Source organism: Opisthorchis viverrini (genome assembly GCF_000715545.1).
Source record: "Opisthorchis viverrini unplaced genomic scaffold opera_v5_48, whole genome shotgun sequence".
Lineage (NCBI taxonomy): Eukaryota > Metazoa > Platyhelminthes > Trematoda > Opisthorchiida > Opisthorchiidae > Opisthorchis > Opisthorchis viverrini.
This window is the reverse complement of record NW_008751704.1, coordinates 1,720,303-1,747,332: the sequence shown is the minus strand read 5'-3', so window position 1 is coordinate 1,747,332 and position 27,030 is coordinate 1,720,303. Positions and strand designations below refer to the sequence as shown.

General features: G+C 43.7%; 2 protein-coding genes across 2 annotated transcripts in view; both read left to right on the top strand.

Moving 5' to 3' along the window:
- Positions 1–20,691, top strand: part of T265_13240 (hypothetical protein) — a gene marked incomplete at both ends in the record, with an annotated part of 31,402 nt that extends 10,711 nt beyond the window's left edge. The window contains 5 exons of the mRNA XM_009167890.1: positions 3,490–3,631; positions 6,854–6,986; positions 12,187–12,286; positions 16,948–17,013; positions 20,580–20,691. Of these exons, the coding sequence (XP_009166154.1) occupies positions 3,490–3,631; positions 6,854–6,986; positions 12,187–12,286; positions 16,948–17,013; positions 20,580–20,690 (552 nt within the window). The remainder of the gene's footprint in view (positions 1–3,489; positions 3,632–6,853; positions 6,987–12,186; positions 12,287–16,947; positions 17,014–20,579) is intronic.
- Positions 20,692–21,886: 1,195 nt separating this feature from the next.
- The window catches only part of T265_13239 (hypothetical protein), a gene marked incomplete at both ends in the record, with an annotated part of 23,650 nt that continues 18,506 nt past the window's right edge, over positions 21,887–27,030 (top strand). The window contains 2 exons of the mRNA XM_009167889.1: positions 21,887–21,910; positions 23,515–23,645. Coding sequence (XP_009166153.1) covers positions 21,889–21,910; positions 23,515–23,645 — 153 coding nt within the window. The remainder of the gene's footprint in view (positions 21,911–23,514; positions 23,646–27,030) is intronic.

Genomic DNA, 27,030 nt, shown 5'->3' with positions numbered 1-27,030 from the left:
AGAATGTAGCCGCAGACAAGTGGAATCAGAATGTAAACGTTTGCTACTGCACTAGTGGTTTCAGTGTGTCAATCTAAAAGAACTGTGAGTTTCTCTTGGATGTACCGATTCGTGCACCAAACTCCCATCATATTCAGGTGGGATAGGGGTTGTTTTGAGGCTTTGGACTTCTCTGAAATCCTAACGCTATGTTACTTTTAGCGAGGTGTTATTTGTGCGGGGTGGGGCTGTCAGCAAGGATAAATACTATATTGTGAGATGAAAAAATAAATAAAATAAACAAATAAAATAAATAAGAAAATAAATAAATTAATGTAGGAGAATTTATTACTCCGATTCTTGATTTTCACTGTCAAATCTTTTCGGGGGAGCAGTCAGCATGAAAATAGGCTCGACCAAGGCTTTGCATGCTGGAATTGTTCGACCCTGATAAATATCGCGGGATTCAACTATAAAAAACTCACTACTTAACTGGACAAATTGACTTGATAAAAACTCGATGGCCTGTGTTGCGCTATCTCAGCAACAAACACTGGATGATGAGTACACGAACATATGTACCAGTTTTAGCGGAACTGATCACAAGCGGTCACGAACAGCAATGAATTACACTGTGAACTGAGTTGTTTGTTCAACGTACCTTGTTCTCGGGAGAATAACGTATAGACACGTTAAACGTCAGTTTGACGTCGTTTTGACACAGATACCGGGTGAAAATTTATCCCTCAAAAGCTTCCACCTTTTAATAGGTGGTGTACAGCCAGACAAACAGCAGCAACTGAGATAAAATAGAATCAGATGGATGAAGTCTCTCAGACCCTTGTGCGCAAAGCGACGACGAAACTGTTCGAAGAACTGTCTGAAATATCATGTGAAGTATATATGAAAGAGTCCAGCAATTCAGTGTGCCGAAATGTTGGTAGGTTGGGTGTTTTTTATTGGTTGCAGATAAAGTGGGTGGTGTGTTTGGTGATTGGCCGGAAAACATTTCGTCATCAGCCGTGGAGAAGTCGTCGTGTGGGTGGCTGACAGCTGACCACTATGTGTCCGTAAAATACCAGTAGTGAAGATACAGTGCACCTATGCTATCTGACCGTTGCCACTACTAACGCAGTCAGTGCCGCCCACTAATTGATACTCCATGGGATCGTCTGAAGCGACACTGATTTTGATCGGCTTCCTGTTTGAGTCATAGATGACCATATTACTAATGTGCTCACTTCCCAAGCGTGGTTCTAACAGTGTCTATGGTCTCGCACAAATGGTAAACATTAGTCCGAGTTTAAAATACCGAATATGCAACCACTAACCATTATCATCATTCAGCTAGTGAGAGAACAGATGGTGGTCCCAGCAGAACTTTGAGCGTGTAACTAGTCGGATTCCTAGTTCCATCGGTGACTATTCTGCTCGTGAGTCTGAAATGTTGTAAACTCATCCCATTGGTGAAAGTAAGAAGGCCTTCGCTGCGGAGTTATTGATTGGAAAATGTCAACTGAACAGTTAGAGACTAGTGGACAGGGAAGTAAAACTCTCATATGCATCTTGTTAACCAAAACTGAACGCGTCTTTCTGAACTTTCCTGAATATTCATTGACTGTTACGCAAACGCAAGCAAATGCTACAAGGCGACTCCACATATCCCGCAATAGACTTCACTTTTCAAGAGACGCAAGGTGAATTTACAAGAAAACTTACTACTCGCATGCCTCTCCCATCAGTAGTATCACCGTTACACCGGTAGTAATGTGTCCATCATCTGGTGACCATCGCCCCATCTGTATAGCGCCCAGAGATATGAGCATGTGTTTTACAAGGGCATGAAACTCGTAAGGAATCAATCAGGCTTCTATAAAATGATCCATCTACTCGTACATTGTCAGGATGCGTTATCTGGACGATCATCGATTTTGGTGGAGTGTGTGAAGATCAACAAACCCCGTTCTCAGTTTGACCATGGATTTGATCGGATGCTCAGTCGCCCACATGTATCCCTAACCGTTGAGGCAGGAAATATCCATACTACTCACCAGTATTTGTCACCGCTTCACCCTACGCATAAGACATGCTTCCTGCTGTGCATTTCTTCATCCTTGTTGGGAATCAATATCAGTGCGTAAGTCTGGGGCGATTCAAACCTGGGGCCTTCCGGTTAGTGTCAGAGTGCTTAGCATCCGGTCACAATTGGCTGGTCAATAGTGTTACAAGGTCACTTGTGGGAGCCAATCGAATGATGGACGCATGAGTTCCGTGACTAACTAGTTGGTATTGGGCTATCCTGCTGACCAGCCACAAACCGTATATGTTTCAACTACGAACCGGTAAGTCCTGGGAGTTGAACCGCCCTAAAGATTCGTCTTATTTGCACTGCTGACGATTCTTTATGAGCAAGAATTAGTTTCGCAGTACCTATAGGCCCATCAGCATGGATTGACCTCACTTGCAGCAAGATATAGCGGCCGAAAACTAAAATCTCATTAAAACGAACACTCTACCGGTAGTCAGATGATAAAATAACTACGCCAAAGTTTCAAACCAAGTTTATCACCTGGCTGAAATCCACCGACTGCATAAATCGTTCAGCAAATGGACCGGAAATCAAGTGATCGCGTGCCCGGATCCCATACCTATTTTGTCAGTCTCTGTAGGGACAAAGGTGCTCGTGTACCGTTCGACCTGTTCGACCACATCTTTGCTATACTTTACAATCAGCCTACGTTTAAATGTTGCAAAATAATCATACCATATGTAGTGATTTGTTTTCTTGAATCAAGGGCACAAAGGAAACGTTTTGACAAGATTCAGGTGAAACAATGTGAAATTTCAATGTACACAATTTGGATGTGAAGTCAGTTTTGTTAGGAAAGTAACAATTACATTCCTCGGCGTTCTCTCTCAGAGGTTTCGATTCGAGTAGCATGCAATCATATGTCGCTTGGCGTGAATCGCGCAGTTGCAGGATCAGTGACTTTTCATCCCGACTGAGGTTAAATAAATCAGTCTGCTGATCATCCATCGTTGTCAGCTCCCATTCGGAATCTTGTAGACCCGAATATTCTTCGAGATTTGTGCGTCGTTCGGCCCTGATAAGTCACAAACCCGCAGTCAACATTAGTTTTCGTGGTGGAGTGTCATGCCGTCGAAACAAGATGGTGAAATACGTGCTGTGCCAAAGTGAATGCATGTTCACATATGCAATGTTCAACCACTGTTTTTGTCTTCGACAGCTTATGTTAGTCACCAACTTCTACAATCTGTTATCCTTGCAAACTCACTTGCAGGTTACTTACATGCCTGTCTGCATGTTGGTATAATCGGTCATTTGCCACTTCGGTGTGTGACCTCTACCTACTGTCGTCCGAAGGCAAAGCCCATCTTATTCGTTCAAGGACACGACTGCCCATATATTTCAGGTGTATTACTATTCACATGCTCATCAACCCGTGTGATAAAAATGATATGACCATATCCACTCTTCAACCTTCATAGGAACATCTCACGTTGGCAACAGAACACATTCGTCGCACACTGGCCGCGTGCAATACAAACAGACGAAAGTCCGCATTCGCGGAAGTCTTCACAAAGCAGCTTCCAAAAAAGCGGATAGCAATTTACAAGGAGTACACCGAAGGTTGTTCCTTTAACCCTGTGCAGATGAATTGCAACCCCTTAGATTGCTTCCCTTTCCTAGTTTGTTTTTCATGTATCATGCTGTCCCAGACACACTTTTAGTAGGCAACAATTATTGATCGAAGAAAGCTTTTAACAGTTTATACTCTGCGCGGGAAATCGCCACCAATCATTATACATGACAGTTTGTTTAAAGCAGCTAGCAGCTAACCGGTAAGACAAATAAGCTCCATCCCTTGTGAAGTTATGCAAATTTTTCTGTCTCAATAATTCACGAAGTTTTCCACAAAAAGTCTCAACGTCTCGTCGTTCCCACGCATAAACGTCCTCCTGCTGACGAGACGAAACTTGCTAGTGTTTGTTTTTTAGTTCTCTATTTGAACTAACCTACGCAGTGGGGGAAGTGTTCCGTTTCTGTGAACTGCGACGTCCAAAATGGCTGCGAAAGGAGACATGTGCCACTACTCATTTTTTACCCGACTTTAAGTTTCACTCACATTAGCTGTAACGTTTTTTCTATTTGCCTCAGATATCCTTTTTCCATTAGTAACAAGATTTAAGCCACTTACAGAGTCCTCAAATTAAACATTAGTATTTGGCACTCTTGCAGCCGTAGGATATATTATCTGAAGAAATTCGGAATGAACTAATATTACGTCGTATTGGCGTGTACAGTAAGTCGGGAATTGTTATCCAAAAAGCACCCTACACAATCGGGGGAACGCCCCAAGCCTCGCTGAGCCCAAGTAGTTCAAAAGCTCCGGGCAGGGGCCATAGCTAAATTTGAACCGCCCTGTATTGAAAACAAACAAGAAGAAACAAGATGAAAACCTCATTTGTGAAAACTAAACGTAATCAGAGATACCATCGAGTATTGTCACGATGTGCTGCATCACTAAAGAGGCTCAAGAAAGTTGGCGCACTTACTAGAATGGCTTAACTTCGGGTCAGCTACGAGCCCCATCCTTCATAGTTTGTGGAGATGGTACTACTGATGACTTACATCAGTTGTGCGTATCCGTCATGGCGCTGGCTCATACAATTGTGCTTTCGGGTATTTCATTTTAAAATGCTCCGCAAATCCCTAGTTTTAACTCCATCGCAGAAGATAGTGATAAGCCCGAATAAACGTGATTCATTTCTCCATTATCTCACTCTCTGTAACTGACTACAGCTTCTTTCAGCGTCGTAGCAAGATATGGTAGACGCTCACTCGGCCTAAAGAAAACCAAGTTTTGCCAACCGAGGAAAAACACTATTTATGTGCGATGAATACACTTAGTTTATCTACACAAGGGCGTTTTAAACTTCTAGTCTAATTCAGCGCCACAATGACTTATTCTTAACCTAACTTTTTCCTGACAAGTTATCCCTAAGACCACACTGTTCATCCATTTGGAAGGTCATGACTTTCCCGTTGACCCATTGCAGCTCAGCCGAAAGAAGAATGTCTGCATATACACCGCCCTTTAGCATCGACAGTGCTTTGGAAAAGACTGTTTACCAGGACCTGTTACGGTTAAGTTTAATCATGGATGTTGTGTGTGAACGAATATAGATGACAGCCTTCAAGTTCACTCAAGGACGATCCTTCTGCCCTTTACCCCCATGGGTCAAGCACGTATGACAGCAAAGTTCTCGGGTTAGGATAACGCCTGCACACACCACTGAGACACACTACTAACTGGCCTGTCACATCACGTCTAGCAACCGTCAAGCAATAGTTTGGGAGCCGATTCAAAAAGCTTCCCGGCCAATAACAGTCAACAGCTGATTCAAACGACCATTTAGATTGCACACTCGTGTTCAAAATAATTGAAGGTTTTAACCCGCATCATCCTGATGCGGTTATTGAGTACGGTACAGTCTAATCACAGGTGTGATATCTGCGTGAAAAAAACCTCAGTGATCGATGAGTGATAACACAGATTGCACAGTTTTCTCCAGGCATCATGGATGCCACCTACAAGCGACGAATTGAAATCAACTTATGATCTCGGAAGGACACGTGTGCACCGAAATCTATAAAAATGCCAAAAAAGCGCAACATTTGCAGACCTTTGACTTGTTAGGTTCAATCGGTTTGAATAGAGAGCAAACAGTTTTAGAGTTCAGCCTCATCAGAACGTATGAAGTAGGATGGAAGAGCCTGTCTGTAAACACACAGACTGTAATCACCGAGCTCCTAATAGCTGTCGTTATCATGGAAATTTTTTCTCCGAGGCCAACGGTCAACGTAATCGTAATCGTTTCATCTGAGTCATTCTCAGCCTAGTTCACCACGATTTCTTGGAGGTGGAAAGCTGTGACCGATTGGCCTAGGCTAAATTCGACCCAATTAATGGCGTCCTGATATGGTCGTGAATCACCCCAGTGAAAAAGTGAGACAGGTAACCTTGGTCCTAATTATATTTGCTTAATATCTGTTACTAGTTCACATCAAGACGGGGCCACCCGGTTTTCCAATTTTTCTACTTTGTGCAGGGCCTAATTTGCTGGGGAATTTCGTTCAGACATGCGGACAAACTGGACAGTAGTTGTACCCTTGGGGTCGATTTGTCTGGTTAGTAAAAAAAAGGAAGAACACGAGTTTGTTTCATTCGCAACCCGTCAGCAAAAGACTGGACCTTACCGTAGTGTGACGGTTTGCGCACCTCAGCGATCCATTGAGCTATACCGGGGGGTGTCCCCGCAACACTAACAGGGTCTCCCATACCAGGTTGGTCAATCGTTGGAGGTCTAAAAAACACAGTCTCCTGGTCCTCCAGGATGGGTGTTGGGACATGTGGCGACTTGTTCCCTAGGGATGATAATGCATTTGTATTTCCATCCACACACCACTGCCTTACGGTTGGGCTTTTGAGCCAAAGGCTTTGGCTAAGGAACCTAATCATCCTTCTGTCTAGGTGTGGGCGCCCTGACAGTATCCCAGCCCACGTACAACCATGGCATTTACGGCATCGGTGTTGAACGTGCATGCTGTTTGATTATTATTATTATTATTATTATTATTATTATTATTCATACGGAACCGTTCACGGACTGTACTGTTCGACTGGAATAGTGGCACACTGCATGCATGGTGAAACCTAAGACTTACAGTTTAGCCTCTTGGCATCGCCGAAGAACCGTCAGAAACCATCCACAAGCTTCTGTAAGACTTCCGAAATTCGCCTATCTACGGAATTCAACAATTAACCACATGTTTTATAATTTTTTCCAGAGCAAGCTCACGCGGAACTGTGCTACGCTGAAGCACTCTTGCAGCTTGCGTTTTTGAACATGCTTCAAGACGACAAGTTCACCAGCCTCATACGTTCTTCCCTTAAGGTCCGGCAATGCTATAAGTGTTACAGGTAAGCACAACAAGATGGTGTTAATGGCTACTTCTTTTCTTTGTGTCACAATCATCAGACATTCACGCCAACAGGAATCGTTCATGGTATGGGTATTTCTATTTAGGAATTTGAGCTGTCTACTTAAAATTGCATGTGGATGTGTTGGTTGGATTTTGTGCATGGCGCTATTCCAGGCAACCGTCTGCCAAGGTGTGTATTGATCCACTTGGCGGCGATCAATAAAGCTGGCTAATCCAATCATGTGTTGTTCACAATATACTCTCTCTCTTTCACTCGCATTCCGTTAACTTTTGGGCTAATCCAAATAATTCTCTGACCTCATGGAGGGTGACGATAACCTAAAACAGCACACTGTATTGGTTACAAGAGTATATAACCACTCAATTACCGAGAGGATCGTACACGCTGTACTGCTGTTGAAAGTAAAGGATTGGTCATCATAAATTTACGTCATCACAAGACCGTAAACTGAACGAATTGATGCAAACCTGTGCAGATTTTAAACAGAATGCATCCTGAGGTGAAAAAAGACGGAAACGTTACAGAAACAGGAGCTGGATTTGCAGCAACTCTTCTCTGTAAAAAAAACAACCCCACAGAGTAAATAATATTGCTACTATTAAAAATCCGATGCCTAGAAGATCAACCTCACTCACTGGAGGTTTCTTCAATCGTGTTTCGTTCCTTTAAGGCATCTCCACCTTGAATCCAGCTCAGAACTGTGCAGTATCTTACTTCTAGACGTTAACCTCATCCAGGATTCTGTGTTTCACCCCAAAAATAGACGATATCCTTTTTGAAGTCAGTTTACGGTAGTCCACGAAGCTGGCATTCGCGCATCGTTTCTCACGATTGCTAGATTAATACATTCTGTTTTGGAGATTAATTTACAAAACGAACCCACGAGATCCTCATTCGATTTCCTAGGTGTGACGAAGAGGAGCTGACGGAGAGTAAACAGCAACACAACTGGAATGTTCCAGATTTTGTTTCATAACGGCATGGGATGAACCGTCTATAAGCCTGTTTCCCTCATTTGTGAAGGGATACTGACATGCGAAGGGAGTTTCCTTTTTGGCGAACTTTCCGATTAGCATATGTGGCTGAATGGGAAAAACGAAAGAAAATCAATTTTCTGGATTTCAAATATTTTCAGATAAAACGCTTGTTGCATAACTGATGCGTATAGGCATATATTGATTCACTTGTAAAAAAAACATAAGAAGAATAGACGTAATGCACTACTCATGATGTTGCTGAAAATTTTTGGACAGCCCACGTCCTGTTTCACCCTTTTTGGAGCTCAGCATTTAGGCGAAGTTCCCGAGTCTCCGTCAAGCTCATGTTCTACTTGAAACCAAATTGCACGGAATTAGCGTACTACCCTCATTTTCAAGCAAATTTGGTTTTGCGAGAGACTCTCCTGGAACCCAAATGAATCTCTCGTTTGTGATGCATTTCGCCTATTCCGTGCCATGTAATATCAAGTAGAGAATGAGACTGACGAAAACTCGGGAACTGCGCCCACCTGATGTGACCCAAAAAGGGTGAAACTTTCAGCAACCTTATGAGTAGTGCATTACGTCATACATGTGTCGCGATATCTCGAATGTTGTAGAAACTGGAACATGAGGCGGCCCGGTGCAGCACATCCAATTGCCTGGAAGCATCACAAATGAGAGATTCAGCCGGGTTTCAGATGAATATTTCACAAAACCAAATTTGTTTGCAACTGAGGGCATTTCGCTAATAACAAAAATGTACACAATGTCCCGTTTGGCCACTTCGACTCAGGGCAGACAAAACGTCACGCTTGCGATTTCCTGATGACGCGCATTTATTTCAGCACATGAAACAATCGGGGATTGAAAGAAAAGCAGCTAACAAGGTCTCTTGTTGCCGAATCTATTGTTCGACAACCAAGGGTCAGTTAGTCTAGATGGACGTACTTGTAAACATGTCCCTTGATGCATGCTTCCAAGATCCCTTCTGCTCATCCTGTTCAGACTTTGCCGCATTTATGGGTAACAGAGTTAACATGACATGACCTAGAGAGCACTTTTGTAACTATTGCCTGTTTTTTTTGGATAGTAGCCGTTGTTGTTTCAGGCGTGCAACCGTTCACTTCGACGTCTTGTGTCTACAACTAGCAGTGCTTTTTTTCATGAAGCAGGTGAAAACATACCCTTATCTTGGAGTCAGTTTCACTCCAGCAGAATTCTTCTATGGTGTGAGGTAAACCTCCACAGTTTCTTGTCTTTCATCAGGATGCCAACTGAAGACTATTCTTTTGTCGCCATGTCAGCTGTTCTATTGAAAAGGGTAGAGAGTCCAGTGAAAGTTTCTGTTATTTCTATCGTATTCAGCAGCGGCGGAAACCGATGAAGACTTTGCATTGTTGCGTCTAGCTGGTTTAGCCTCCAATTGAGCCCTCAAACTACTAAGGCCAAACAAAAGTAATTAATTGCTTTTCGGAGATTTGTCAGTGGCGATGAGTTTTCCGCGAAGTGGATTGTCAGGACAACCGTTTGCTCTGCTGAGAATTCAAAGTGACCTCGTAGTTTAAGTAGTATTCCCTTCAATATCACTTTTTTACTGAATTGTGAAACAGCTGACTCTAAATCAGATGGCTGTTGATCTGCTCGCCGAGCTTGCAGAGGTTTTCCCACCAGTCATGCGTAGATCACCACTGTGCGGTTGAGTGGGTACTCTCGAGACTGGTGACGAAATGTCCTGAAGAAAAGTGCCAAGCTGGACGAACAGATCAACGGCTGCCTGGTGCAAAGACCAATGAAGGCATTAGAGTTTCTAATATTTCGATATATTCAAACACTGTTGGGTCGACTGCATACCATGCCAACGCATAATCTGTCCAAAATAAAACAAAGACTTCAGAAATAGGTGAGAAAAGGATCTTTTCCAGATAAGCCCCGCTAAAAATAACCCCCGCCATCCAAAAAGATCAGGTAGAAGAGGATATGGAATATGTACTTTTATTTTTTATTGAAGAAGGTGAAATTGGGACATGTCATTATTAATTTGCATGAAAAGTTCGGTTTTTCGGTACCATTGCCTCCAAACGAACTCACACAAGTAGCTGACCGCTAAAGATGGATGTGTGCCACATTGGCGATTATTCTGCATCTTGTAGACTTGCCAAAGAGATTCAACCATCACTTCAATTCCTTGGTAAGATGTCCACATATCGGAGGTGGTGATTGAGTCGGGAGTGATGCAGGCCTAGATTGTGTCCATCAAAGTGGCCGCAGTTCGACCTGGCACTGCATATCTGAACACCTTTTTAGTTTCCTGGCAGATCCCTCTGAAATTCCACTGCTGGGGAAGGACTCGCCCTGCGTGGGTTTTACGGCGAGATATTAGCGCTTCATCGATCTCGAAGTGTAGACCTGGGCTACCGGTAACTGTTGGAGTCTGCAAAAGCCGCCAGGCGCAAACTTTGCGAAGAAAGTTTTTCCAGTCAACAGCGGTCGTGTGGCTAATAGATAATTCCTCTGAGCAGAATTTGGTTTTTACCAAATTTTTGGACCAGCAATAAATGAATAGAATTACTGTCCTAAGCTCCATCCTAGACCACTCCAGCCAAGTTCCCTTTCGAAGGCCGATTTCTTACCGACACTGTCCTTCATTACAACTCCACCTCTCAGAAACAGTTGAAAGTGTCATTTGATGGCCTTTGTTGCATAACCGTTGCTGATGGATCACTCCGTGGCTTTGCAAAACACGTATTGCCGTTCTTTGTCGTGAACGAGAGTTGAAAGAGTCAGAAATCTCATTTAGGGTTTTACGTCCAAACGGGGAAATTTTTGCACAAAATGAGCCTAGATTCGGATAAGGAACTGTTATAATCAAAAATAGGTTAAGTTTGTGTGCGTACGTTAAATTAGAGCTGACAAAATTGACAGAGCCTGACTTTTCGCACATACACCTTTTCCATTGGTGGCGAGGCTTATCTGGAAAAGATCCATGAGAAAATTGCCCACAGATTGTATTAGTCATTTCTTTGAAACATTTTGTTCTTGGGAATGTTTACCCGACCAGAGCCAATGGAGGCCATCACTGTGAGCTCTCTGGTGGTGTGACTATTTTCCGGAGGGTGTGTGATTGCTATTCTCCACACAAGTAGGCATAACAGTTTACATAATGCTTCCCTTGAAGTCGAGTTGTATTGGGGATTACCAAGAGTCAGATAGTAATCAAGTTTTCATAGAGTTCAACTGCGTACAATGTACAGGGGTATAGACTAGGAAACTGTCGATACGAATTGGACCGTCCAGGTGTCGTCATAGCTGCAGTATAGATGTAAAATTTGTGCGCTGGACTGTTATGATAAACAGGCAATTTACAAAAGTGTGTTATTTATTCTGGATAGATCCCGAGCGACAACATTTTCACTGGAACATTTTTCACAGAAGAAATATGTTGAGTTTCCCGATGAGCAACTTTGAGTCCCGCGGAAGTTCGACGATTCCGAATATTGAAGGGAAGAATTAAGTTCGAAAGTCCACGGTACCTCTAACACAAAAGTGAGCGAAATCATAAAACACACCTCAACTGTCCATTTCCGTGGCGTCAATAAGCGCGCCATGCTGTCGCTGACCGGTACAGTGCAGTGTCAAGATCCGCAAAGCAAATAACGGCGAGCAGAAGTTGGCTGTATAGTGTGGTTGCGGTCGTTCCATCCGACGACAGTCTCGTGATTCTGATTAGCGGTACCATCACCCAGACAGTACAGGTCAGAGCAGGCTCAGCAAACAGACCACGAACTGCGCACAATCACACACATACCTACATGCTAGTGCGCCAGTGTCGGACGGGGCGACCTTTGACTCAAGATGAGTGGAGTGTATGAACAGCTGATCAAACATGTGGAGGGCAAAAGTACATGCGTGAAGCAGGTGATTAAAAGGGGCTTACCATTAGGCCACTTTAAACACAATAAAACACGTTTAATTCGCCCGGAAGCTGTTTGGAATAGTCGCTCCGAGTCAAACAAAGGGACTCCTGTGGGAACCAAGCTTTTCAGTTTGACTTGCAGACGTTCCGGTATTCATTCCTGAATTTATACACATCGTTGAGAATTCACATGCTAGTTTATCCCCCTGGGTTGGGTTTGAGTTCCGTTTCTTACTCTTTCACCTCTCAGCTGATAACTTACTGTTTCTTCTTTAACTTCAAGAATATGCTGGGGTATACTCAAGTACCGTGACTGGTCGGATGGTATAAGTAAAGCGGTATTCGAAAGCGGTGTCCGTCTTGGTGTGGGGGCGTTCAACATGGTAAGTCTCCGATCCTTTTTTATCTGGTTCGAGTTTATATATTCCGAATGGTGTGCACACGTGGATCATGGCTTGCGTGCTGTTTCCTGTGGGAAGCATGACTGACTAGGCAGACTGTTTTCATGAAGGAAACTACTCACAAAGTTGCTGAAAACTCTTTGACAGCCCACGACCGGCTCCGCTCTTCTTGGGGCTCATCAGGTAGGCGCGGTCCCCGAGTTTCCATCAACCTTATGTTCTACTTGAAACCAAATTGGACTGTTTCCGAGACATACACACACTGTTTTTGTCGTCAGCAGAGCGCGGACGGTTTCCGTGATAACCCGATGCATTTCATACAATATGATGATTTTCGTGCTTAACTTGGGCGCTGTTCTCTTAAGGAATGTTGCATCTATTCCACCGAGAAATCTCATCACTACATGTTGATTGCCTCCTGTCTAGACTGAACACACTTTCGCCTAATTTCACAGTGCCTACCGTATAACTGTTATAGCTGACTGCTGTTCCCATTCCAGTGCCTAGTGCCGGAAAAAGACTCACCGATAGGGAACATAAGAGGTGTATTGCGAACAAGCGTGTGCGTGCAAGTGCACCACTTACAAGGGAACTCACGCTATTTGAATTCAGCTATTGCTGAATCGACTGAATGCTTCATCGGCCTGGATGCTTGCCGGCTTTCCCATTGAGATTTTGGTGGAGTTTAAAGGTCTCAGTAGGTTCCGAGTGTTCTGGGGTTAGGGTCAGGAATATGAATTTCCTGATAATAACCTATCATACACAGTCGGCGGAGAAGAGGCCAGCCCATGATCTTCGAGAAATAAACCCCAAAACAACTCATTGTTGTCACCAGTTGAGAAAAATTCGTTATGAGTATGCCAAAGCAGCGCTAGAATATAGAGTGAACCGACACTCACACCAGTATAGGTTGATCACATAACAGAATCCATTTTTCTATAAGTGCAAGTATTTATTATACACAGAGCCAGTACTAGAACTTTCTCACATGACAGATCGCGGAGGCACTATAATATAGTTCACAACTTCAGTTGGTGTAAAAACCATGCTTTGCTTCGCATGGCTTAGGACTGCATGTAGATTACGCGTTCTGCAACGATTTTTGCAGCTCAATACTAATGGTTGTAATAAGCCAGTTATTGATTATTAGATCATCTGCGGCACAGCCTTCCGGCTACTTACGAGTAGTATTACGGTTGTCTGATTCGGTCACCAGTGTTTCGACGGAGAATCGCACCTAGATTGCCGAGAACCCAAGATTACTCACTGCTTCATTGTGCAATCCAAACACACAGATTTGGGAGATGTGACGAGCAGACAAAAAATTTGCCACTTCTCGGATTTGACCGGAGCACATGGTACAACGAGGGTAAGTCCCCAGAGGAGTGAGCACTACGAGAAAGCGAGATTTTGGGGGAACCACAAAAATAATGACTGCTACAAAAAGTGGCCAATCCAGGGAGGACGTACGTTCAATGGCTAGCTTACTTCAAATCTCACTGTACCCTAGAAGCTCGCATCACAGCGTTGTTTTATGGACAACAACCAACCATTACTGAAAATGATTGGGAAAAAATCAGGGGGCGAACGAACATTGTTGAGAACTTTTAACTAAAACATTCGTATACCAAATGCGTTCAACTCAGTTTTCCGGGCCCCAGCTATGGCGGTGAACATTGATTGTTTGCTTAGGTGTGGATCAAGTTAGGGTGTGTTGCTAAGGCTCTTATCATGTTAGGTTATATGCAACATATCTGGTGACAAAGTGACATGTTTCTAAAGCTCACTGGATAAGTGTACTGACACTTACCGAGAATGTGGATATTTTTATTACAGATAATGGTTTCCGGGTTTTGGCCTTTTCATGAGCACAATAGACAGGACATTCACATTACTGTCTGCACCGTAACGATGTGACGCAGTGGGTCCTTAACTGTTTCCATTCTTTTTGATTCGATATAACCATCGGCATGATAACAGCCTTTCACCGATTTTGTTTGGCTTTTTCTTTAAGCGTATTCCTCAGTCGATTCTGAAAATGAAGCGAACAGTTATTCAGATACATTATCCGATTAGCTTTGTGTCAGTTGTCGGTTTTACTTTGTCTTGTTTTACGAGAAGCGCGGATGCTTTATAGGAACACAGTTGCAGACCGATCGATTTTGTCACACTTTCGCTGGTCTGTCCGAACTACTTAGCGTGCAGTGCAAGTTGAGTTTAGCTCACCTTGAAACCACAGGATTCGTAAGTTTGAGGTTGCCTTTTTCTGAGCGTCCGTGACCGTGTTTCTAGTTATATTAGGAAGGTCGGGTTCCTGAAAGAAACCCCGGAACGCCGGGAACCCACTAAGACCCTAAAACTCCACCAAAATCTCAATAGGAAAGCCGGTAAGCATCCAGGCTAGTCATTCAATCAATCAAGAAACCCCGGAACGCCGGGAACCCACTAAGACCCTAAAACTCCACCAAAATCTCAAATAGGAAAGCGGTAAGCATCCAGGCTAGTCATTCAATCAATCAATTTTACGAAAGCCGATGAGCGATCAGGCACGCCACAGAAACATGACCGAATGTGATCAGCATTCAGGCATATCATGGAAGCACGATTGATGTTGATGGGTGTCCATTAAACCCCTATCAGGCAGCCTGGGTCACCGGCAGAAAGTGCCGTTGTAAAGGGCCTTTTTAACTTTTGCACTTGCACGCACTCACTCGCTTGTTCGGAATAGAGCTGTTGTGTCTCCTTTCTGGAACAGCAACAGATAGAACAGATTGGCGAATCAGCAGATATAACAAGTTATACGAAACGGACTAGGCTGTGTTACACGATGCACAAATCCCCTGCTATTCACTGAGCTTGGCAAACAACCTTCTACCCTCCTAAATTTGGTAAGTCTATTTTTAACAAGGATGAATTTGGAGACAGTACTGCCCGATGTCAATAAGTTACGCAATGTAGGCTAAAAAGTAAAAAAAAATTCTCTCGCTGAGACCTAAATCCACCAACTTCCGGTTATGAAAAGGAAACTTGGCTTATTGACAAGACATCTTGAATTCATCTGGTCTCCAGAAATTATCCGTTTTGCGTAAGGTCAAATGCACTTAAAGTATATAGAATTGTGAACCTAACACATCGGCGCGTGTCACACCTGGAATACAGGGACTTGACAACCTGAAATCGATGACAAGTTATTTTGCGTATTTGGTTTACTGACAGCAGTACAGGTCTGTACCATAACTCGCGTGCGCATTCCCCTACCAAAAAGATACTAGAAATGGAAGTTCAATAAAATATCGATCTGTTAGCAGCTAAGACAGATTACATAATACAAAAGAACATGCAAGTGATTGTAAGCTAGCACATTCTTGTGGTATCTCGTGCTTACTCAAACAGAATTACCTACACCCACGTTCAAACTGCTGTGCTTGTAGGCATGAGTCGATTTTTCCGCTTTATAACATTGAAGTGACAGGGGTTTTGCCATTTCGTTTCGACCAAGTAAAGAACCACAGCCAATGCATGAGGTATGGAGGCACTGTAGCGCCAACAGCAAGAAAAAGCATAGTGTAGCTGAGGTTTCCCTCGTGTCTACATTAAGAGGTCTAAATGGTTTGTTGAGATGTCTACATAAGCTGAGTTCTGTTAAGCAGCTATCCTCCACTTCCTTTTCTCTACATGACTGTAGAATTATCACGCACAATTAATATGTAAGGCACAAATACCCTTAACTCGCTGCAAGTGAATTTTGAGGAACTGGTTCGGTTGTAACATGTTGCTAAATTTTCCGTTATTGCCCTGGCGAGTCCGTGAGTGTCTTTCACTTTATACAAGGTATGTTCTGCTGTAGTGAAGTGTGCGGCGATAACGTGTGATCTCGCATCCGATCGGTATCATCATTGGCCCACACGTTTTTCATAAAACACTGTCATATGTGTGTCACCTTTATCGGTAATTCGTTGCACTGTCACTGACTTGTCACAAAGGAAAAATTACGCGACTGTGACTCAATGATTTTGAATGCGCTTATTTTGTACAATATAATACCTACTGGAACCATTATAAGTAATATAAATAAACATTCACTTGTAGGTGACGAATGGATGAGCAATTTCTAACCTTTCGGCTTGCAGATTGGAAGCTGGCACTAAGGACCTTTGAGAATTTTGCTGCGACTTTTAGTGAGATGCTTGATTTAAACTTATAAAAGGCAGCTAAAGTCAAATTATTAGAAACAGCCATCCTAATGCAGTTTTCAGGACACTACATTTGGAGGTTCCAAAGCCTTGCAGTGCCACCGCCCAGACCCAGTCAGGTGATTTCCCATAATCATCATCGTCATCATCATCATCGTATCATCATCATCATCATCATCGATAGCATGACATCACTTTTCAACACCGACGCTTCGCTGATTTCCCAAGAACAAAGATCCAGTTTGGCTGCCTTATCTTTTAATATCTAGTTATCAAGCAATCGGTCTGTGGGCTCTGTAACAGTCAAAAGTGCATAATTGATTTTAGCGACAACCGGGCATCGTAGGAAAAGAAGCCGACAAACTCTAGCTCGCATTCCCAGCCCAATTATGTTTTCTCACCTAAGACACCGTTAATCCAGCAATGTTTCTCTTCCTTTGTTCGTTTCAGATGATTTCTTTACTCCCCAAGCGTGTCCTCAAACTCTTAGAATTTGTTGGATTCTCTGGGGATCGCGTGAGTTTGGTTTCTCTTTTTCGTATTAAATTTAAACACGCTTTGAAGGGTTGATGAATCCTCTCATGGGAGCTAGCAAGGGCTAGATGAACAACTACGTCACTTCTAAGGGTTGGAAAATTTTACCAATAAAATTGCCTAAAAACACTTTTCATCGATGTGTATTATCCTGAAAAGCTGTTATCTGTTTCGTGGAAATCGTAAAAATGAAAGTGGATGGTCAACAGATTCTGCCCATTCATCCCACATTGCCTTCAAATGAGCGTTAAAAAATCTCAATGAGGTTATATTCGTCATGAAACTAAGAACCCCAACTGATGCATTAAGTGTGAATACTAGGTCAGCTGTTGTTGATTACTTATAAGACTTATAAGATCGGTTACTGTGCTCCTACACTTCGGAGCATACCGTCAAATATCCCGTGGAAAACAAGCGAATTAAGATATTTCAGGATGCTGAGTCACAGATAGGAACAATCAGGAAGCCAGGAGAGGCTCAGACCAGAATCTCTCGTTCAGTAGCTTGTGATCTGACCTTTGGTCCATGTTGACCCCGTAGCTGAGTTGATGCTTACGATCTGGCATGCAACACCGATCGCAGCTCTCATCCGTAGCTCCAAGCTACGGACGACAGGTAAAAAAACTACATTCTAAAGCACCAGTTGGGCTAGGCCAGAATAAAACTATTCTTACAAGCTACCAGATTAAGCTCTTCCGGGATGAAAATGCTCGGTGATTTGTAGATTCCAATGGATATAATGACTTTATGTTAGACGGGTTTCCAGAATGACGCCCACTGGCAGGTTATATTGCAAAGGGAGAACTAACTGCCAGATAAGTCAATTGTTCAGATGCGCAGTCACAGATCTTCCCTACAGACCAATCAGAATTAAATTTTTCGCAGTGTACGTTCTCTGTTCTTTGAGTTCCCCACTACCGCTGGATGTCGAGTTTGCCTTCAGTCTCCGCTGTTCTTCGGGACGTCGAGTCATAGTGTATGTATATTCGTTCCCAACATTTCCCGTTTGTTGAGTTGCAGTGAGGAACGATTACATGATATACCTTTGCAGTGAAGTAATATGATGAAAAAGTGATGTAAGATGGCCCAAGTGGTTGGAGCGCAAATTTACTAACCGGAAGGTCCATGGTTCGAATCCGACCTCCGCCTCTTGGCTTCCCCTGTCTAGGCTTGGGCAACCTGGTAGTATACCAGCCTTCGTGCTTCCTTCGGGTGGCATGACAGCTAGGCACCAGAGGGGTGCTACAGTTGAACGCTTTCTTTCTTTCTTTCGATGTTAGTATATTGCTATCACAAAATTCGTCATCACGAACTGTCATAAACTCCCTGTTTGATGGGCAACAACCAAGAACCCTTGAGGACGAATACTAAGGCTTTGGCATTGCATCTTTACGATGCAGCATTTCAGTAACAAATAATATCCAAATATTTTCGAATGACCGACGATAGAAGATTTTTTGTGGATTCGATTACACTATTTAGCCAAGGAGTAACAAATCTTGAGATGATTCACAAGAATTAAAATAGCATGTGAGGACCGGATCGAAATCACAAGCGACCCCATCTGAGCTGACGAATCAAACCTTAGTGGCAAAAGTGGATGTGCAGAACGAAGTCTACCACGTGCGTATTAGCATAATATCAACATCGATAGGTTCGGGTGACACGTAGCCAGTTGCAAATTGACTGTGACTACTCTTACGTGATGTTCAGTAGTATGCGTTTAGGCACCTTGCACAAGTGCAAGGATGAATGTGTTTCAACAACATACAACAAGCCGAAAGGTGTAGTGCAGTGCGTCGAACGGGACTCACACTAATGACAGCTGAGAATCTCTTCAAGGAACATTACATTGCGCGACCTAGCATACCTGGGGAAGTGATCGCTATTCAGAGCCCACTTTTTTATCCCGGGGATTTCAACAGAGGCTATGGCACTGGAGGACCTTCAGAGTGAGAAAATCGTTGTGTGACACTCACATTGAGATTTTAAACCGCTATTTCAAAAGTTAACTGGTTGGTCATATTTTCAATTCGAATGTGAAGCTATTGGACGCAATTTCTGCTCATCATAGACCGATCACTTCCAATGAGGCACCATCATTTGATCTAATCTATAGACGCAAAAGAACCTCGCATGGCGTACACGCGGGAACCAGTTCCGCTAAAACATTTTGTTAAACACAACGGAGGCAGGTGGACATGTCAACCAGGATGAGTGAGAGAGCGTCAAGGATACAATGCGTCTGACAAAACACGAAGGAATAGGCAGCGCACACAGTCGGTGATTCTACCAGACTGGAGGTTGCTGGCTAGCAAGTAAACTCTGTACCACGTGAGAATATTTATTTACGATACTGAATACAAAGTGAACTGTACGTCAGGAGAACGCTGGATAAACGGAGGAAACTTGGCGTGCTTGGATGGAACCATCCAAACTAAGAGTTTTTTATCGAGTCATATTCACTCAAACGAGTCATCGAAAAAGGAGATCGCTGAACGCTCTGAAATCAGACTGTCCTGAGTGCAGTAACAGGGTCGATAGTTCCTGTAGAGAAACGTGGAACTCAAAAACTGCTCAATTAAGGCCACCAAGGTACATCACAGTACAGCACAACGCAGAAACTTAACACATGCAGAGCGGTTGAGCAAACACAAACACTTGATAAGCTGGCGTCTCACTGAGCAGAAAGGCTCGGAGACAAGTGGAAGCTGAATAAAGTCCCATGCAAACAGTAAATGCAAACCACGACAACGTTAATGGTAAGTGCTAAGTGAATAGGAAATCCACTCATTTTTAAACCAGCTTAAATCGATTACCTGTTGCCAAGTCTCAATAAATAGCTTCTGGTTTCAAGAAGTAGCTGCGAAAACGTCTGCAGTACGTCCTCGACAGATGGCCAAGGTATGCAGTTCAATGAAACTTTATCACATCAGTTCGCTAATTCACAAACGAATGCAACATATTTGTTTATACGGCTTGACTGTAAAGGATTGTATGGACTGACGTCAATTAATTGTCATCACCCTTACGAGTGTTTGCAACCACAGTATGCCAGGGCAACAGCCGTCAGTCTCAGCCTCTTCTGCTTCTGTCAATGTGAGTTTTTTTAAGATGTTGAAACAGGGTGAATGCTGCTCCTTCACCACTTGCATTTCGACAATCTGTTAAGTTGATTACACGGAACGTTCGATCATACGGTTTCTCATTCACCCATGGTGCAGCATTTGTATCTCAGGAAACTACTGGAATCTAATGTTATCATTAATATGTTGTTAAGATCCAAAGTTTCTTAGCTGCCTATGATTGATTTATTCCAAAGACACTGTGACTGTCTAGTTCCAGGAGCACCTTCGCAGAAACGCCAAGACGGTATACTTTCCAAGGAAGCGTTTCTAAACATAGCCACGAATGCTCAGTCATCTGAATTGCTGTAACTTCTTATAATGGCTTGAGGTATTTCCCCGCATTTTGATGTGCGAAAATGTTTTTATATTTTTCGGTTAAGGACAAAGCGTTGATATGATTTCTTCTGTAATTTTTTACAGCTATTCGGTCTTCAACAGTTGCGTCTTGGAGCACAGATACAAAATTCCCTTCGCGCTCCTCTCAGTGCACTATTGCTCCTTGTGTACGAGCTTTACGCCACACAGATGCTCGGTATGTCTTGTTTTTTTATCCACTGGTTTGTTTTAGCTCTATATTAGTAGAATCTAAGGAAGGAACAATGAGACGTGTGAGTGCTCTAGTTGATGATGGCCATAATACAAATCAGAAGGTATCTGCACTAATAAATGTTTTTAGTATAGTTGACAATGGTGAGATGCCACATGTATGAAAATAAATACAATGCAAAACGCGAGCAAGTCAAAAAAGCCACTTATTGTCTGTGGGAGTTCCTTGGTGAAAGTCCGGACGGCGGGGATGCGTTTTCTCCGCAGTATGACCGCTACACGCGTTCCATAATTGTTCGTGGACTTGTGGAGAGTGGCTGACTTCCTGCTACCTGTGCACGCAAGTGTGTGTGCTGAGCCCAGTTGTATGCCCATTTATTGTGTGCATTGTGAAGAGAGGGGTGCTCCTTCTTGTTTGATACTTGCGCGAACATGAATACAACTTGATGTTGATGTGCTGAATGAAGTGCATGGTCCTGGCGCGTGACGCAAGTGGTAGCCGCGTAAACAAAAATGGTTGAGAAGTTTTACTGTACATGCTGTTGACTAAGGTTGCAAGTGGGACAAGAATTGTCACGTGGTTTGAGTGCTTGTCACACGTGATCTGAGGAGTGACCTCTACAGACGGAAGCCCGGAATTCTCCTCGCTCTTCCAATGATTAATAGGTAGCTTAGAGGATTGAATAGCTCACAAGTCGCGTGGATCTTCTGCCTTCTATCTGAGATGTCTTCATTAAAAGAGCCAGTCAACACGTGACCCCGTGATGCGAATACCGTGACTGAAGAATGAGTGGCACCATGTCGAAACTTGCTCTGAGGTAACCATGTTGCTGATCAACCGCTCGTGTTCAAACGGTATACGATTAAACTAATAGCTACGAGGTGTCAAACTCAAATCTCCCTGGGGATTCGTGACAGAACGGAATAGAATTTCCCCATAGGCCAGAAGTTACAGTTGTGTATTTAATCGCTCGAACATGCGCAATTGTTCGCCGATGGCTGGTTATTTTTCTCCAAAACAGTGAGTCTTGAAAAGACAAATGCCACCAAAGTGGGCTACAAGGCTGCAGACACATGTAATCTCCCGATTACCGTAGTTCGATTGCACACTGACCATCCGCGAGTGAAGTTACTTTGCCTAAATTTGACCATGTATCTACCCTTTTCATCCACCTTACATACAGGTGACACCGTCGCCAGTGTTGGTAAGTTCCTCATTTTCTATTTCCTTTACTTTGAAATTTGAGACACATGATCGGTGGAGGTCAGATAACACTAACGTATGTCATACAAATACTCAGTTATCGGGGAAGTACTTCTGACTTAAAGTGCGTTTTTACGTTCTGAGACCAAACGAACTGGTGATTAAATTTCAGGTTTACTGACATTCTCAAAAGCTCTCGTTCCTGTGATACAGTTTCACCATCGCTGACATTACAGACAGTTCAGCTTAGTTTACGTGAGTATTCCCCAGCACAGTGGACCAGTTAGGAAGTATACTTACTCCCACAGATTAATTTCACTAAGGCAAAACGAAGACTTCTTTAGATGTCCGCCTTGTTGAATCCGGTGTGCTTATTCAAATGACAAATTAGAGTCATAGCTTCCAGCAGAAAACGCCTTTTTTGTCGAAGAGAATATGCAACTAAGAATTTTTGGTCAGGCGAGAAAAACTCGTTTAGCTACTTCCCGCGTATTCATTAACCATATAAATCATCATATAAATCCATTTGGAGCCTGATCGGTGTTTTTATAGACGCTGTGCCCAAAAATTTAGTTTAGCGTGACCTTTAGCATGAACTTCTGACCCATGCGCAGACCCAACACTTGTGGTGCATTCCATTTGAGCTGTTTGACAGAATAGTGACCAATATGCTGATCTTGTACATGAATGAGTCTGCATCAACTTAATGAAAAGTTAAGGGAACCAGTTGGAAGTCTCTCAGTTGCGTTCTTCAGAGCATGTGTATTTCTGCCGAAGATCTACTTCGCTCTGTAGTGTTGGTTCCTGCCTCATAATGTGGTTCGTAATCGCTCTTTAGCTTCTGTATTGGGATATTGTGAATGAACTACTCAAAGTTCTTAGTTGATGCTTTCGCCCAAGTATATCCTGAGGACGTAATAGACTACTCATAAGGTTGCTGAAAATTCTTGCAGGGACCACGACCAGCTTCGCCCTTCTTCGGTTCATCAGGTAGGCACGGTCTCCTAGATCTCCTCAGCTTCATGTTCTGACTGAACCCGCATTGCACGAAATTAGCAAAATAAATTATAAACGAGAGATTCAGCCGGGTTCCAGATGAGTCTTTCGCAAAACCAAATTGGTTTACAAATGAGTATATTTGGCCATACCTCCAGGAATTTTTGACACAACCAAGGACGTCGCCCCCTAAATTGTCTCTGAAACAGATTGAATCGTCAGCACACACTGCTTTTTTGTTTCATTTGCTCATCCTGATGAAATGCGCAGGTAACTGTTACCCATGTTTTCCAAAGTCATGTCATCTAATATTCAAGCAAACCGCAATATGTCAGAAGTGAATTATGACCGTAAAGGAAACTACTCACAAGGTTGCTGCAAACTCTTTGACAGCCCACGACCGGTTTCGCCCTTCTTGGGGCTCATCAGGTCGGTGCAGTCCCCGAGTTTCCGTCAACCTTATGTTTTACTTGACCGCTGCTGGGTATTCCGCCCCTGGACCACCTCATCAAGTCACCTTTGTTTTCTGTCTGGATGGATGGCCGTTTTTGGCGACCAAATGAGTCCAGGATGTTGTGAGAAGTTTATTTTCCTTTCTCAAATCCACAGCTTTTGAGAAACCGGACCAAGTTTATGAAGCCAACGAACTACTAACATATTGGCTCGACATCTATCCACAAAGTGCAGTGTTTCAACTTCTTCTTGGCCGATATCAAGCGATTACTGGTGACTTGGAACGGGTAAGTTTTATTCATGAAGGAGGTTTGAGGAGATTGACTTGATTGAGGCTTTTGACTTTGACTCACCTTCTGGCACATCTAACTTCTGCCTTCTGTTCCAAAGCCTTGGTGACAGAAAAGCAGTTGCCAACAAGAACAGAACAGCCTTATTCTTAGTCACCGAGAGCAATAGTTACCAAGGGCTTCCTGCTAATTTGGATACCACTTTTCAACGATCCAGATTGTCGCTGAATTATGTAACCGATTAATTGATTGATTGATTGATTGATGGACTTACCCGAATGCCTGCGGAGTTTCCCATTGAAAATATGGGGGAACCTGGGACTCGGTAGGTTTTGGTCATTCTGGGATTACCTTCAGTAATCGGACTTTTGGCCGTTCAACCAAAGATTATCGGCGCACGCCAATCTGTTTACTGATGCGTCTCGGTTGCAGCAATGGGTCTGTTTCGGGCAGTACGAGTGAAGAAGTGGCTATTGGTGCTGGTCTTTAGAGACCGAAGGTTTCGAACAACAGATTGACGTCTAACGACTGCTCTTCCTCCCTTGGGATATGACATTCATTCGGCCCTGGCCGATTGAAATTCCGTTTCCTTATCGGCGATCCCACCCGGACGCTATAAATTACCTTACCGATTCTTTGGGGGACGACGACAGCAACCCAGTTTCAGTGCCCAGGACGATAATCTCTCACAGTCACACGGTTTTCAGACCGAAACGTTGGTTTCCTTCTTATCGGTGATCGATAACACATAAATGCTGATAGGATGGCGTTGTGGGTAATTCTCAGCCATGTGTTCATCATAACCTCTGTTGGAGTGTGACCGTCAGGAGACTATGAACGTATCCATGACTTGTCCCATGGTCCCTTTCCCTTCTACTTTTATCAGCGCACGTTTAAGGGTGTCCACAAACCGTTACGCTGACCATTGGATTGCGGATGGAATGGTGAGGAAGTGACATATGTGACATATGTGTCTTCGAACGAATTCACATGTGAACTGTCAGACACAATAGCTTCCGGGATATTGAATACCGAAAACAAATGCCACAGTTTGGTGGTGGTTGCCATTGTTGTTGTCTTAAACATAACAAGGACTTCAGGCCACTTGCTGAATGCATCAACATCGATGAGGAAGCTTTTTCCGTTAATTGATCCGGCAAAATCCACATGAATGCGTGACCATGGCTCTTCTGGCTGTGACCAAGGCTGCGGCGACTGTCGGTTGGGTAACTTCTGGTCAGCTGAGCATCGGATACAACTCTGACATACCTGCCAAATTTGCTCATCCATACCGGCCCAATAAACGCAGCTGAGAGCGATGACCTTCAGGCAGCTTATCGATGGTAGTCCGTTGTGGAACTGTGCTAGGGCCCGGCGACGAAGTGTGGTGGAAACCGATCCGGTCACTAAAAAGTAGACAGCCACTGATAACAAATAATGAACTCCGTCGTTGAAAAAGTTGCCCGAGTTCTGCTAGTGGACAAGTTGTTGGTCAGCTCGATTAGTGGTACTCTATTGCCTTCTGCAGTACGCTTTCATTTTTGGTGGCATGACGGACGGTGTCAGAAGTCACGGGTAGTCGGTTCATGGCCTCCAGGACCACAACACGGTTGGACGGTAAGGGTTACTATGACGGATTCTGCTGGTTTCGTCTCATCTCTACCACCAACTTTTGTGTGTACTCACTTGTATGCTCGTGCCGAACTTCATACGTCGGTCGTACGACAGGGCGTTTGTCGGACAGAATGCGAGAACACAATCCCAAATCTCTGAGTGGTCGGGGGGAAAAACTAGGCTCAAGCGCGATTGCGTCACATTTGGCCGAAACCAGCCATGTCATAGACAAGGAGCAAGCCTTCACCATCATAAACTGCGTACCTCTGAACCGATCACGACTGGTATGATTCAGACTAGTATCGATCGCAGAGGCGATTAGAATCCGACTGCTGGATCCGCAACTTTGCGTCCAAAAGAAACTTGTGCGACCTCTGAACTTGAACTGGCCTACGAAACATCCGGTCCCACAAGCCTGCTTGACATTGACGTCACTTACCGGATTCCTTGACCTATTGACCTCTCCCTCACCCAACCCCCTTCCTTTGATTTCTATTCCTCTAAAGTGTACGTACCCCCGATCTTAAACTTTTCCACGTGATTTTCGGTGCCATATAAATTTGTGACGTATTAGCCGAGAGGAATAACCACAGAAAACAAGCTTTGTTCGCTACCTTCTTCGTTCTCATTGGAAACAATCAAGCGCGTAAGCGCATCGGCCTGCCCAGATTTCTCGAATATGGCATGCCTTATGGTCAAGTTGTAACCAAGCCGAATCGTGCCCCACCGCAGTAGGTGGATGGCTGTGTATACCGGAATACCTCTCTTGGAACCAAATATAATCAACAGTCGCTTGTAATCCGTCACAAGCATCAAGTGTCGGCCGCAAAGCATTTTGTGGAACTTTTTCACCGAAAAAATAATGACTAGCACTTCTTTCCCAATCTGAGCACAATTCCGTTCATTTGGAGCCAGCGACCTTGCGGCACGAGCGGTCGCCTTTTGCGTACCATCAGGGAATGTGTGAACAATGACTCACTATCTGCACGGTTCGATGCCTCAGTTATGAGAACGTTAGGCAGTTGGTGGTTGAAGTGAGTGAGCAGGAGTTCAGACTGCAACAGCCTCTTCAAGTTGACAATCGCGTGACCAATTCCACCAACATTTCATGTTCAAAAGCTGGTTGGGAGATTCGCGCAAACGATGCGAAGAGGAAGATTCTTGAGCCACTGGAAGACCGGGGTTGTCGTTTTTTCATTCAAAGAGGAGGAAAATTGTTCCTGGGACTTTTCTATGACTGAGTTGTAGCATTTGCCTAGGTTTACTCTAAAGGTGTATTACTCTGTTTGAAGTTCAGTCAGGATCGCTACATGTAGCGCTTGGTTTGCTAGTTGTCTCATTACAGGTTACTGGGCAGTTTTAGCTGTGTTTGCAAACGTCCACTCCGTATTCGGAAAACGATGATCTACAGCGAACAATTTCATTTACCTTCGAGGGGACATGCACTGTCACTGGCGTGCTTGTTAAGATGTCACGTACAATCAGACGTACGGAAGGCACAGGGCATTTGCCCAGTGAAGATAATTTCACCACTTCTACCGTATGTACCTGTGAATCTCAAGCTCATCCTCTGAGCCCAGTGGCAGGAGTCGTCTGTCTTAGACAAGTGGCAATGATCGAACTATCGAGAAACATGTATCAATTAACTTGGTAGTCTTGCTATCTGGTAGTGTATCCAGCAAGCACCCTATATGCTACCAACGAGATCTTTCAGCATGAAAGACCTCCATATTATATATATATATATATATATATATATATATAGTGC